Source organism: Phyllopteryx taeniolatus, chromosome 6 (genome assembly GCF_024500385.1).
Source record: "Phyllopteryx taeniolatus isolate TA_2022b chromosome 6, UOR_Ptae_1.2, whole genome shotgun sequence".
NCBI classification, from domain to species: domain Eukaryota; kingdom Metazoa; phylum Chordata; class Actinopteri; order Syngnathiformes; family Syngnathidae; genus Phyllopteryx; species Phyllopteryx taeniolatus.
This window is the reverse complement of record NC_084507.1, coordinates 25,115,852-25,129,703: the sequence shown is the minus strand read 5'-3', so window position 1 is coordinate 25,129,703 and position 13,852 is coordinate 25,115,852. Positions and strand designations below refer to the sequence as shown.

The 13,852-nt window shown below is 41.2% G+C and overlaps 1 protein-coding gene and 1 long non-coding RNA gene across 8 annotated transcripts in view; one reads left to right on the top strand and one right to left on the bottom strand.

Moving 5' to 3' along the window:
* Positions 1-8,828: 8,828 nt before the first annotated feature.
* On the bottom strand, positions 8,829-10,968 carry LOC133479029 (uncharacterized). The gene is made up of 2 exons (XR_009788807.1): positions 10,879-10,968; positions 8,829-10,682 (listed from the first exon to the last, which is right to left on the bottom strand). It is a non-coding gene; the product is annotated as an uncharacterized LOC133479029 (long non-coding RNA).
* Positions 10,210-13,852, top strand: part of taf2 (TAF2 RNA polymerase II, TATA box binding protein (TBP)-associated factor) — a 107,027-nt gene continuing 103,384 nt past the window's right edge. Inside the window, exons 1-3 of one of the 7 annotated variants that reach the window (XM_061775456.1) lie at positions 10,210-10,564; positions 12,145-12,285; positions 12,432-12,486. In XM_061775456.1, the coding sequence (XP_061631440.1) occupies positions 10,563-10,564; positions 12,145-12,285; positions 12,432-12,486 (198 nt within the window). In that variant the 5' untranslated portion in view covers positions 10,210-10,562. Of the gene's footprint in view, positions 10,565-11,118; positions 11,647-11,709; positions 11,811-11,835; positions 12,028-12,144; positions 12,290-12,431; positions 12,487-13,852 lie in introns of those variants that run through there. The other 6 variants (XM_061775457.1, XM_061775455.1, XM_061775459.1 and 3 more) reach the window with 6 other exon arrangements.

Genomic DNA, 13,852 nt, shown 5'->3' with positions numbered 1-13,852 from the left:
TATAAAAGAATTTGAGACAGTAAACATACGACAGTTCGAACTTTGCTCAAAATGGCAATCGCGAAGCAGCAGCATTGACATCATATACAAGCGACAGTCCCCCCACGAGGACGGCAATTGTGCATTAAAACACCGCTAAAACACCATGTGAACACTCGAAAACTACTTTGCGCCACACTCAAATAGTAAAACGCCAAGCCATCGACGCCACTAAGTCAATTATCCATTTAGACGTCGAGTAAAGTTCAAACTTTGCTCAACAAAATGGCGACCACGTCACAGCAGAGTCATATTCAAGCAACACTCCCGCCACGAGGACGGCAATTGTGCATTAAAACACCGCTAAAACACAATGTAAACACTCGAAAACTGCTTTGCGCCACACACGAAAATGGTAAAACGCCAAGCCATCGACGCCTCGAAGTCAATTATTCATTTGGGCGTCGAGTAAAGCTCAAACTTCGCTCAACAAAATGGCAACCACGTCGCAGCAGCGGCGACGTCATATTCAAGCGACACTCAAGCCACGAGGACGACGGAAATTGTGCATTAAAACACTGCTAAAACACCACGGAAACACTCGAAAACTCCTTCGCGCCACACACGCCAAGTGTAAAACGCCAAGCCAGCGACGCCACGGTGTCCATTATTCATTTGGCCATCTAGTCAAGTTCAAACTTTGCTGAACAAAATGGCGACCACGCCACAGAAGCGGCGACGTCATGTTCAAGCGACATCCTCGCCACGAGGACGACGGCAATTGTATGTTACAACACCGCTAAAACATTCGAAACGCCTTCACACCACTCACGCAATGTGTAAAACGCCAAGCCAGCGAAGCATATTATGCATCTGGCCGTCGAGTAAAGTTCAAACCTTGCGCTACAAAATGGCGACCCTGCATGTTCTCTCAGCTGTATAAGCACAAATTAACGCATGTCAAATCACTCACAAGAGGCTATCACACTCTGAGTGCGTGCCCGAGTCAAGCATGTCAAAAACACGCTCAAATAAGTCAAGACACAGCAAAAACAACGTTAATTGCTAGAGAGCATGAAGCAGCGTCCTTACCTTGGCTGGAACAGATGAAGGAGACATTAACGTCACTCGCCTCAGCCGGTTAAGCGATCCAAACCGGAAATAGATGTTTTGCATTAACCAATCAGATGTTTTGCATTAACCAATCAGCTTAGTTTGCATACATTTTGGCGCCAAATGCGACCAATCAGATGACCTAGTCCTAATTATTTCCTAGAACGGTCCATTTCTCGTGCTTGATTGAAGTTATTCATGTGATGCCGAAGTTTGCTGTACTTGTACTAGGAGGAAAGGTTGTCGAATGTGTTTAATTTGCATCACACAGTATTTATTTTTTAAATAACTTAATGGTTCAGTGTCACTACACACAATGGAAGTCTTTCATTCGAATGTTATATTTTCAAAGAAATTTAGAAAACAAATATTCCCCAAATAGTTTGGATTATGCAGCTTTTGCCATAAATGTAGTACGATTTTTACATAGTTGTTTAATTAGTTTGCATTGATTCTCATGAGGCCACAATTGGGGTATGAGTGCATTACTTTTCTATTTTGAAGTTGAGGTATTTTCACTTTATTTGCACAATGCACTGCAACAATCACTTATTTTTCCAATACGGTTTATTCCTTACTGGATGGATTCACAAACAACATACAGAACACACTGAGGCATTTGACACGCACGCCTGTCATGCAATAGTCCAGCTGAAAGCAGAGTTGTGTTGGGAAAACAGGCAGAGTCAGTTTATGACAGAACACCTTTATAGCTCCTCACTCGAAACATTTCATTTATCAACAATTGAGAAATGACAACTTCATAGTGTCAGCTTTGTTGGTCACAATGTAGGGAGAATCTGCGACAAGCATTTTCATACAAACCGAACAAACTTGCATGCAGGTAATAAAACTTACTTTTAAGTCAGACACGTCGGAAGCAGCAGCAGACGCACATTTATCACACCAAGTCATTTTAATTTCCAAAGCTTATTTGTTACATGACGGAAAAACTGGCAACACGCACACACTCGTGCAATCACCCAGCATTGCGGAATCATTGTTAACCCCATTAAACACTTTTTGGATTGAAAATGTCAGAGAGGTATTAATTTTTTTTTTTTTTTTTTTTTTTTTAAATCACTACGCATGCTACTTTGTGTTGAAAACAATCGGAGCTGGCACGCTGACATCCAATTATGTTAATGTCACAACCTACATCGGCAGTGCGCAAGCACGCATGTTCTCAGGACAAAGGCTATTTCGGTGGGTGAGGCTCTCAAAAAGGAAAGGAGAATACATTTGTGGACAATATGGAAAGGGGGGGAAAGGAATGCTGTGTGAAAGCAGCTTCAAGTAGCTGGCCATGCAGCTGCAAATTTTACCTCACCAGGCCACTAGAGGGAAGCAAAGTAACCTGCTCAAAACAGTCCACATTCCAATTTGTCTGCTAGATGACTTTGGGTGTTTTTTTATCGGCTGTTCCAACCTGAGAGCGAGCGAGCGGTTTGACTTCTGCTTGTGGAGCTTTTCCTTCTCCCTCTTCACCTTGGGCATGATCTTAAGCTTCATGCTGCTTTTACTACAGGGACGCACCAACCCCTGGATGCACACACAATCACGTGTGGCAAAATGCACACCAAGGTGTTTCGCAATCCTTACCTCCTCAGCACAGTGCATTAGTGGACAGATCCAGTGGATGTCATGAAATGGTTGAAATAGTTAAAATAGGTTATTTAATGGCTATAGTAGTAAAAGACAACAGGGTTAATTTGAAGTTATGTTACTTTTAACAACTTAAAATGTTTTAAAAAGAGCAGCATATAAAAGGCGGACAAGCCTCGAAGCCTCAGTTTGTTTTGGATTTCGGAGGGAGAACATCAAAGAGTATAGCTGCTTCGCTGTTGTTTTATTAAAAGTAAGTGTGCCACGACCTGAAGACCCTTACAGGCCGAAACGTTGTCAGGGCACACGCATAATAGGCTGTTATAGGTATTTTGTTTTAAATTGCAGATTTTTTTGTATTGACTTGTTTGGTTTCTTTCATTCTAATACATAAATTGATACCGAAACTAATAAGAAACAACAAAAATAAAGATGACTTAAATAGCCAAGGCGAACTCAAATAAAAGAAACAAATACCATGGAAGGTGGGGGTTTGACAGCTCCGCTATGGGCAGGGCCGCCAGCTCACATACCCCAGGGAGTATAACCAGGGTTATGGGAGGCAGAGCCATGGGTGGATGGACCGTGCACCGTCCCTTCCCTCAGGAAGAGGGGACAGTGCCCCCAATTCCTGGTGGGGAAGAGTTCAGTTCCCCAAACCTAACCATTTTATAGAAATGGTTAATTAAAATTTTTTTGAACTTTTGGTTCTTTTCAATGGATGTGGACAATTTATATACAAACATTCCTATTCCTGCGGGAATCGAATGTATTAAAGATATTTCAAAAATATTACCAATTACTACAATTAGAAATAAAACCAGGAATGATTTTATTTAACGAAAAATATTTACAAGGGGACAGCAATGGGTAAAAAAAAAAATAAAAAAATTAAATAAATAAAAAATTGAAACGCCATATGCTAATATTTTTATGGCCAATTGGGAAGAAAAAGCACTTGCCAAATGTGAAAAGAAACGAGTTAGTTATTTACGATATTTGGATGATTTGGGGATTATGGTTAGCAACTAAACAAGAATTTGAAAACTTTGTTAAAACACTAAATTCACAAGATCTGTCTATTAAACTTAAAGCAGAAATTAATTACAACTATTGATTTTCTCGATAAAGTTTTCAAAGGACCAAATTTTCACAAGGATCATCGATTGGACAAGGTATTTAAGGCAACAGACACTCATGCATTACTACACAAAGGGAGCTTCCGTCCGACACTTAAGGGAATAGAGTGAAGTCCCAGATTCTCCGTTTTCACCGAATTTGTACGAGAGGAGGACTTTAGGAAAGCAGTGAGAATATTGTTTGAGGCCCTACGAAAAAGAGGGTACACCAGATCATATCCAAGTAATTGTCTAAAACATTTTTGAACAAAGAGAAAGGATGATTCCTCTTATTACATCATACTTTACAATTGGCAGAGTACTCCACAACAAAATCCAATTATACAGAAATATTGGGAGACAACATGGATGCCAAAAACAACAATATCGGCATACAGAAGAAATAAGAATCTGAAAGATTTATTGGTTAGGGCCAAATTACCATCATTAGAACTGGATAAACAATTTCATAAAAATAGAACAAGTGTTCACGCCAAGATCCACAAATTGTATCTTATAATTTGCAATAAATGCGGAATTAAATGTAGGGGAAACTAAACATTTGTTATCTATATGAATAACACAACAGATATATAAAAATGAAAAGTAGATACACCCCTAATACAACATTTTCTGTTACATGGATTGGATTCATTAAGAAAGGCCGGATTACCAAAAAATGTGGATTGTTGGATTCAGAAGGAAAATGTATGGCAAAACAATGGATGTATATAAATTAGGTACAAGACATGGTTGGCGAGCACAGTGGATTATCAACCCTAGTGTGTAACAAAGTAAGCCAAGAAGGTGCTACTTTTCCAAACCCACCTGTCACAAACGCAACCCAATACCACAAATTTCCAATCTCTGCAAGAAATAATTACATGTTATCCAGTGCACAATATTAGTGCGCAAATTAGGTATGCCGCTAACATCTCATCTCTGACTGAGGAGTTTCAACGTTTCAGGGATTTTGCAACTACTGTAAAGGAGATCACACTTTTTTCTTCTCCCATTTCCGTGGATCTCAGTGACGTTCCAGCCCACCTGCAGTTGGAGCTGCAGTGTGACACGGAGTGACGCAGCCGGTACCAACAACTCCCTCGTCAACTTTTACCAGCAGCTGGATTCCAAGAGATTCGTACATTTGCTAAGAAAATGTTGAGCTTGTTTGGCTCGACATACTTGTGCGAGAAGACATTCTCAGTCATGAACATGAATAAGAACTGTGTGAGGACAAGACTAAGTGACTCCCACCTGCATGACATCTTGCACATTAAAACCACCACTTTTGAGCCAGACCTGCCCAATTTACGGCAGTCGAGATCTCAGTATCACCCTTCACATTAATGCACACGTTTGTTGATTCTGATGAATAAAGTTTGAGTCAAATTCCATAAAAATACTTTATTTTGCATTTAATTTTAACCTTCATTTATCCAAGTCAGACAGTTATCAGATCTACCTAGCAGCAGACAGCATTGTAAAACAAAGTAAAATAAAAATACAAAAAAGCATTCCCCTCGTCAGTAGCATGTAAAATTAATGCTGGCCCGTATGACAATGTTTTTTTACGTCAATGGGGCACCTGAGCCAAGTTTGGGCACCCCTGCCCTAACCAACCCATATAAAATAATAAATTCCATAAGGACTATACAATTAATTGGGAATTAAAATAAAAAAATTAAGACAGTAAACATACGACAGTCCGAACTTTGCTCAAAATGGCAACCGCGAAGCAGCAGCGTTGACATATACAAGCGACACTCCCGCAACGAGGACGACGGCAATTGTGCATTACAACACCGCTAAAACCACGAAAACGCTTGAGACTCCTTCGCGCCACTCGCGCAGTGTAAAAACCCAAGCCAGCGATGCCACGAAGCCACTTATGCATTTGGGCGTCGAACAAATTTCAAACTTTGCTAAACAATGACGACCGCGGAGCAGCAGCGCTGCCGCGGTGACGTCATGTTTAAGCGACAGTCCCGCCACGAGGACGACAGCAATTGCACGTTACAACACCGAAAAAAGCACTCAAAACACCTTCACACCACTCACGCTAAGTGTAAAAACCCAAGCCAGCGACGCCACGAAGCCACTTATGCATTTGGGCGTCGAACAAATTTCACATTTTGCTGAACAATGACGACCGCGGAGCAGCAGCGCTGCCGCGGTGACGTCATGTTTAAGCGACAGTCCCGCCACGGGGACGACAGCAATTGCACGTTACAACACCGAAAAAAACACTCAAAACGCCTTCACACCACTCACGCCACGTGTAAAAACCCAAGCCAGCGACGCCACGAAGCCACTTATGCATTTGGGCGTCGAACAAATTTCAAACTTTGCTAAACAATGACGACCGCGGAGCAGCAGCGCTGCCGCGGTGACGTCATGTTTAAGTGACAGTCCCGCCACGAGGACGACAGCAATTGAACGTTACAACACAGCTGAAACACACAAAACGCCTTCACACCACTCACTCAAACGTGTAAAACGGCAAGCCAGGGACGCCACGGAGGCTACTACACATCTGGCCGTCGAGTAAAGTTCAAACCTTGCGCTACAAAATGGCGACCCCGCATGTTCACTCAGCTGTATAAGCACAAACGCATGTCAAGTCACTCACAAGACGAATCAAACATGTCAAAAACACGCTCAAATAAATCAATACACAGCAAAAACAACATTAATTGCTAGTGCGTGAAGCAGCGTGCTTACCTTGGCTGGAACAAATGAAGGAGAACGTCACTCGCCTCACCCGTTTAAGCGATCCAAACCGGAAATAGATGTTTTGCATTAACCAATCATAGATGTTTTGCATTAACCAATCAGCTTAGTGTGGGTACCTTTTGGCGCCAAATGCGACCAATCAGATGACCAAGTCCTAATTATGTCCGAGAACTGTCCATTTCTCGTGCTTGATTCAAGTCATTCACGTGATGCCAAAGTCTGCTGTACTATTACTAGTAAATGTGATATTTTCAAAGAAATTTAGAAAACAAATATTCCCCAAAAAGTTTGGATTCTGCGGCTTTTGCCATAAATGTAGTTAAATTTTTACATAGGCTATAAATGTAGTGACATTTTTACATAGTTGTTTAATTAGTTTGCATTGATTCTCATGAGGTGCATTACTTTTCTATTTACAAGTGGAGGTATTTTTCACTTTATTTGCACAATGCACTGCAACAATCACTTAGTTTTCCAATACGGTTTATTCCTTACTGGATGGATTCACAAACAACATACAGAACACACTGAGGCATTTGACACGCACACCTGTCATGCAATAGTCCAGCTGAAAGCAGAGTTGTGCTGGGAAAACAGGCAAAGTCAGTTTATGACAAGAGAAATGACAACTTCATATTGTGTCAGCTTTGTTGGTCACAATGTATGTAGGGAGAAGCTGCGCCAAGCATTTTCATACATACCGAACAAACTTACATGCAGGTATTAATAAAACTTAAAAGCCTGGGAATTTACTCAGAAAACAGCCTGTGTGACGTTATGAGTGAAAAGACAAAAAGTGTACAGCAGGCGCTTGGAAGCATTTTTAAGCAATAAAAACTGCAAATGTGTATAAAAGTCCAACCAAAGCTTTGGGATTTGTTAAATATATTTTAGAAGTGATCATTTATTTGCTTAGCTTGCATTAGTATTATGGACGATCTTGAGAAAGGAAGATGTCTCGCCTTCAAAAAGATGACTCAGCATCATCCGATGGAAGGGCGCCTTGACCAAGGACGTGATTGGATGTGGTGGGGGACGTGACAGGCGTTGGTCCAATGTTTTGTGTTGTGTCTTGTTGCTTAGAACGTTATGTCTTGTAAAACCCTCCTATTTCCAATAAATGCAGGAGCGACGGGAGAGATTGTTTAGAGCGTGTTGAGAGGCTGTAAACTGAACAATCTCCCATAAACCCTCCTCATGAGAAAGAAAAACCAGCGTCTTCATTCCTATTGGTGTTGGGTGAGATAAATCCAACAGGATTCAAACCATTGCCTATAACTAGTGTAAAGGGGAGAATTCTAGCCTCGATAGCCTGAGAATTTACTTGGAAAGCAGCCTGTGTGAAGTTAGGATTGAAAAGAAAAAAAGTGTACAGCAGGGGCTGGGAAGCATTTTTAAGCGATAAAAACTCCAAATGTGTGTAAAACTCCAACCAAAGCTTTGGGATTGAAACCACTGCCTGTCACTAGTATAAAGGGGAGAGCTCTACTCTGAAATGCAAGAGAATTTACTTAGAAAGCATTTTGTGTGAAGTTATGAGTGAAAAGAAAAAAAGTGTACAGCAGCCTGTCCTATTGCCTGAGCGATGACTCCGTTTGACTATTTTCATCATGCAACGTGCACAAATAATCACGACAGTTTGTTCTACGATACGACACGTTTACAAATCATGCATCCTGGAGATAAAAACGTGGAGTATCGATAGCTATATGAATTGGATAGATTTTTTTTTTTTGTACTTTTATTTATAGACAGTAGTGGTCAACAATATACTGTAATTTTCAGACAATGTGACGTGTATGTCGTCACTTTTTTTTTTTTTTACCTTTCCTTATCGCAACAACATAAATATTTTGTGTTAATTATGCATATCTCCATAAATTGCAGCTGGTGCAAACAGCAGCAGATGCACTCTCACACTTGTTGGCAAGAAAGGTAAAAAAAAACAAATTATCTCCACACGGCAGCAATAATGTTTCATTTGTATGATAATTGTTTATTTTTTATCATTTACAGGAGGTTCATCAAGCAGTGGTGCGGCTGGTCATGGCTGGTTGTCTGCTGACCGGGATCCCACAAAAGTCCCACACGCACACACCAACACATGCACATGCGCACAAACACACACACACAGCTGTAGATATTTCAAAGTTAATGCATCATCAATTTGAAAATGCATGTGTTATACTTGTAAATAACTGGTACGCTGCAATCAAAATATGTCATGAACGGAACAGGGGATAGGACCCAAAAATGCACGACTCCAAAACAAATGGCCAGTTTCCAAAAAGAGAGGTTTAATAGACGGGCATAGGTCGGTACACAGGCAGGCGATCCAAGAAAGGCAACAGGATCCAAAAACACGAGGCAAAGAGGCGAGGTCGATCATCGGAACAGGGTCGAGTCTTACTGGGAGTCTGTGACGTGGAAACAAGGAATGCTGGAACGCGACGACAAGGTACAGCGAACCGGCGACGAGAGGGAATGAGACACGAGGTTAAATGCAATAGGTAATTAGGGTGAACGAGGCACAGGTGGTGAAGATGCTCACAGGAGCAGGTGTTTGTATGAAACAGGGGGGAAGATAAAACCCGGAACACACACACATGACAAAATACACTTTTTTGGGTCGTTTATGTTGTTATATAATGGAAAATATTATTTAGCTATTTGAGCTATCATAAAAGCAAAATAAATTTGCATCAAAGTGAATGTTTTTGTTTCACCAAACAGGTATGTTCAAGAAACTTACCTATGTTCAACTGCTGTTTACTAAAGAACGGTAAAAGGTAGAAATGTACTTTTTCTCCTGATGAAAGAAGAGGGTTAAATCTTTCTTTTGGTGGGTTCCATTGTTCTATAGCTATAGAACACAATTGTCTGTAGGCCTTCAAAAATCAGTCCAAATTGTCAAAAATGGCTGGGTCCCAATTTCTGAAAAATGGCAGAACCCATTTAAGACCAAAAAAACGTAGTTTTACGTCTTTTAAAACTTGATAACCTAATCCCAAAGACGTAGTTTTACGTTTTTTTGCGTCATAGGCTTCAGAGGGGGCTGACGTCACTCACCATAGGATTAGGCCTGAGAGCAATTTTAATGCCCATAGGAACGGACACTAGATGGCAGCAGTGCATCATACAACTTAGAATTTTGGTATAGCTTACCTATGTTCTACCGCTAATTACTAAAGAACGGGCGAAAAAAAGTAGAAACAAACTCTTTTTTTGTTTGAAAGATGGAAGTCTAATCTTTCTTTTGGTGGGCGCCATGTTTATATAGCCATAGAACACAATATTCTGTGTGCCTTGAAAGATCGGTCGAAATCCTCTAAAATAGCTGTTTATCATTGATAAACACGTAGGACGCTCGAGCTGCTCCAGAATATGCCGGAGCTGCCTCAAGGGTCGAGGCAGAAGTTGACGCAATAACTCAAACACTCACAAACGAACAAATGCATTCATCTTCCGTTCTGCTGCGGGGGCGGGACTTCAATAAACGTACTGCCATGTGATTGGCGATTCTCCAGCGTTGTCACTCACTGCGGCGAATGACCAATGAGCAGCCAGCGTCAGGCAGCGCCGTGCGGGCGGGGGAGGGACCTAAGTGAACTGAGTGATTCGTTCGGTGAATTGGTGTACTGAGGAACTGAAGAGTGATTCGTTCGTGAACTCATCGTTCGCGATTCGTTCGTTGAGCTTTCTTCGTTTGTGATCCGCTAAGGAGCGATGTACTTGTACAATGAGTGATTCGTTTGCGCAAGGAACGACGTACTACGCAGTGAACGTACTCATGAGTAATTTGAACCGCAAGTCCTGACGTCCTCGCGGGGATAGCTTTCACGAGCTGACCTCGCTGCATGCATTTCCAAGAGTCACAAGAGAGCTTGTTGAGAGAGATGATAATTTCGCTTAAGTTTTTGTTGTTGCTATTTTTCTTAAATCTGTAGTGGTACACTCGCCTGACTTTGGTGCGGGCAGCGTGGGTTCAGTTGCCACTCAGTGACGGTGTGAATGTGAGTGCGAACGGTTGTCCATGTCTATATGTGCCCTGCGACTGACTGGCGACCGGTTCAGGGTGTAGTCCGCCTTTCGCCCGAAGTCAGCTGGGATAGGCTCCAGCACCCCGTGACCCTAAGAAGGATAAGCGGTGTTGAAAATGGATGGATGGATGGATGGATGATTCGAATGAATGCCATTTTATTTTTAGTACTGCAATCTTAAATTCTAGGGACTTTATACACAATGGATACACTAAAGTAATAAGTTATACATATTAACATAATGCATATTGACCACTAACAAAAAGAATCCCTTTATAAACACGTACGATGGCGTGGAACGAGAAACGGCAGTGGCAGCTGCAGTCGCTGGTGGAATTGGGGTGAGGCAGTGTCGCGACCTGATGCCGCTGCTGCATAATACGCCAACCTTTTTTTCCACCACAGATATGTATTGGTGGGTACGACATGCCCATTTTGAGCTCCGTGCCGACTGCGACGCTAAGCTAGGGAGGTCGGAGTCGTCCGCTCTCCATGTATGTGTGTACGGCAAGAAAAGCAAAACACCACCGATGACGGTACTTTGTGCTGCATACGGTTACGTAAAACGTCTTACAGTTACGACAAGGGAACAGGGAGTCCCTTTCACATGAAAAATAAGTTTACTTTTTTTTTTTTTGCGTATTTAAGAACATGTTTATTGATAGCATACGCTTTGGCTTTGGAAAAAATACAGTAAACTTAATGAAAACTGATGGAAAAATAAGCAAGTGACGACTTAATTTCCGTGTCCGTGCATTACTTTCTATGGGAAAGTCGACCTCCCCGACACGGCCTTTATATAGGCACGTCGTTTAGCCGGGCTGCTGTATCTACAAACGTATATCTATGAGCAAAAAAAAAAACCGGAATCCGAAAAGGGCTTCCGAGTGGGAAATCGGATTTCGGAGGGCGTTGCATTTGAAACTTCCGACTAGGAACTCGGATATTCCAACTTTCGAGTTCGCAGGAACGAAGGTTGGTCACTATTTTTCAAGAGTCATTGTGGAATGTTTTGAAGAGCACTTTAGGATTAACACTTTGAACACAACGGCCAGGTTTGTCCCAATTGTGTTGCTGTATGACTTCCGCCGCTGAACGCTTTGCTCCCACCGCACAAACATTGTATTCCGTTATTGTTAATTATCAGATATGGTCACAACGTCGTCGATAGACGCAAAGTAGAAAAGGAACGGCAGTTTTTGCGGAGAAGTCTGAATTGGTAAATTTGCGCGGGAGGTCCAAAGTTAAAATGGCGGAACCATAGATGCGGGATGTTTTACGTCGGTATACATTTTAGCATTCGTTGATCTATTTTACTACAATGCACGTTTGCTAGCTGTAGCTGACATACATGCCTGGATGCGTTCATGGTGATTGGAGAAAAGACATTTTAAAGTCGTGCTCTCCGAATAAAAAAATCCGAGTGGATAGAACAGGTGTGTGTCTTCATTAAGCAGTAACTAACAGACGTGGGGTCGTAACACTTTTTTTTTGTCTTACTGTGTTTTTTTTTTTTTTTTTTTTTTAAATAACCGTTGTTTGTCCTCTTCTAGGTGGGATTTACTGTGTTACCAACACTACTCAACTGATGAGAGGAGGTTGAGCTGGCTTCCGGACCATCTGTCCCGAGACAACGAAACGAAGATGAACAGGAAAAGGGATAAAGGATTTGAGAGTCCACGACCCTTTAAATTATAAGTATTTTGTCTTTTTGCGTTCGATTAATGAGAGTTCAAGTAACACATGTATTCACTTGACTTGACTAGAAGACAGCGCTATTTAATGAAGAACAGTACCGCGTGTGATTGTTTTATTAATGCCATGATGCCTTTTCTTTTACGACCCACCAGGTTGTGTGCATCAACAATATCAACTTCCAGAGGAAATCTGTAATTGTGAGTATAAATGTTGTTCACCAGGCTGAAATTTTTACCACATGCAGATCACAACATTATGAATAGTTGCACAGCATACTGATATCCAACAATACTAGTATCAAATACTTTGGGGGTGTTAAAGTGGGGGAAAAGGAGTGGTGACAAACGAGCATAACTAGATTTTATTTAATTTTTTGGCGACAATGTAAGAGCTTTCAAAACATACAAAACACAAAATTAGCACTAATTTCAAAATTATTTCAATGAAGAACTGGATTCATGTGCTCCAGTAAATCCTGAATTCCGCATGGCAACATGAAGTAGGATGCTGTAAATATTAGTCGTGTTAAATTAATGGTGGAGATGGGACCTTTATTTGTTTTACAAAGATTAAAATTAAGTAAGTTTACACAGCTATAAAGCTGTATATTTGCGGGCAAATATAACAGCTTTATAGTTAACAGAGTTACGCTCTCTAAAATTTGCGTGGTGGAAATAAAAGCGTCATGCTTGTGGTTCGGCGCTGCACTTTTGTCTCCATCCGTCCATTTTCTGCACTGCTTTATCCTCGCAAGGGTCGCGGGTGTGCTGGAGCCTATCCTAGCTGTCTTTGGGCGAGAGGCGGGGTACTGGTCGCGAGCCAATCGCAGGGCACATATAAGCAAACAACCATTTGTGCACACGTTCACACCTAAGGGCAATTTAGAGTCTCAAATCAACCTACCATGCATGTTTTTGGGATGTGGGAAGAAACCGTAGTGCCCGGAGAAAACCCAGGCAGGCACGGGGAGAACATGCAAATGCCACACAGGCGGGGCCGGGATTTGAACCCCGGTCCTCAGAACTGTGAGGCAGATGTGCTAACCAGTCGTTCACTGTGCCGCCCACATTTGTTTCACTTCCCATAATACTCTGTTCACAGCGTAATGCAAAAATCCTAATGACTGTACATACGTTTTTCCTAACATGGAGTGGTGTTTTCAAATGAAAATACTAACACAAAAAAAGAGCACTGACTATTTGCAGTGTCGTATGGTATGAGAAAACAAAGTGGTGGTATCGATTAGCAGCACTTTCTCCACGCAGCTAAAGAAAGTTTATACAGTATATCGGTTACACAGGGTTCCTACGCAAGTATGGAAAAGTATAAAATTTTATTTCATAAATTTCCAGATATGGAAAATGGAAACTATTGTCTGGAAAAATATTAATGATTCCAAGACTGTTATAAAAGCTCTGTTTTCTAAAAACAAATAAATTTGAATATCTAAAAAAAAAAAAAAAAAAAAAAAATATATATATATATATATATATATATATATATACACACATCACTGTTTTATTTATTTATTTATTTATTTTTTAACGTCCTTGGAAGCACAGC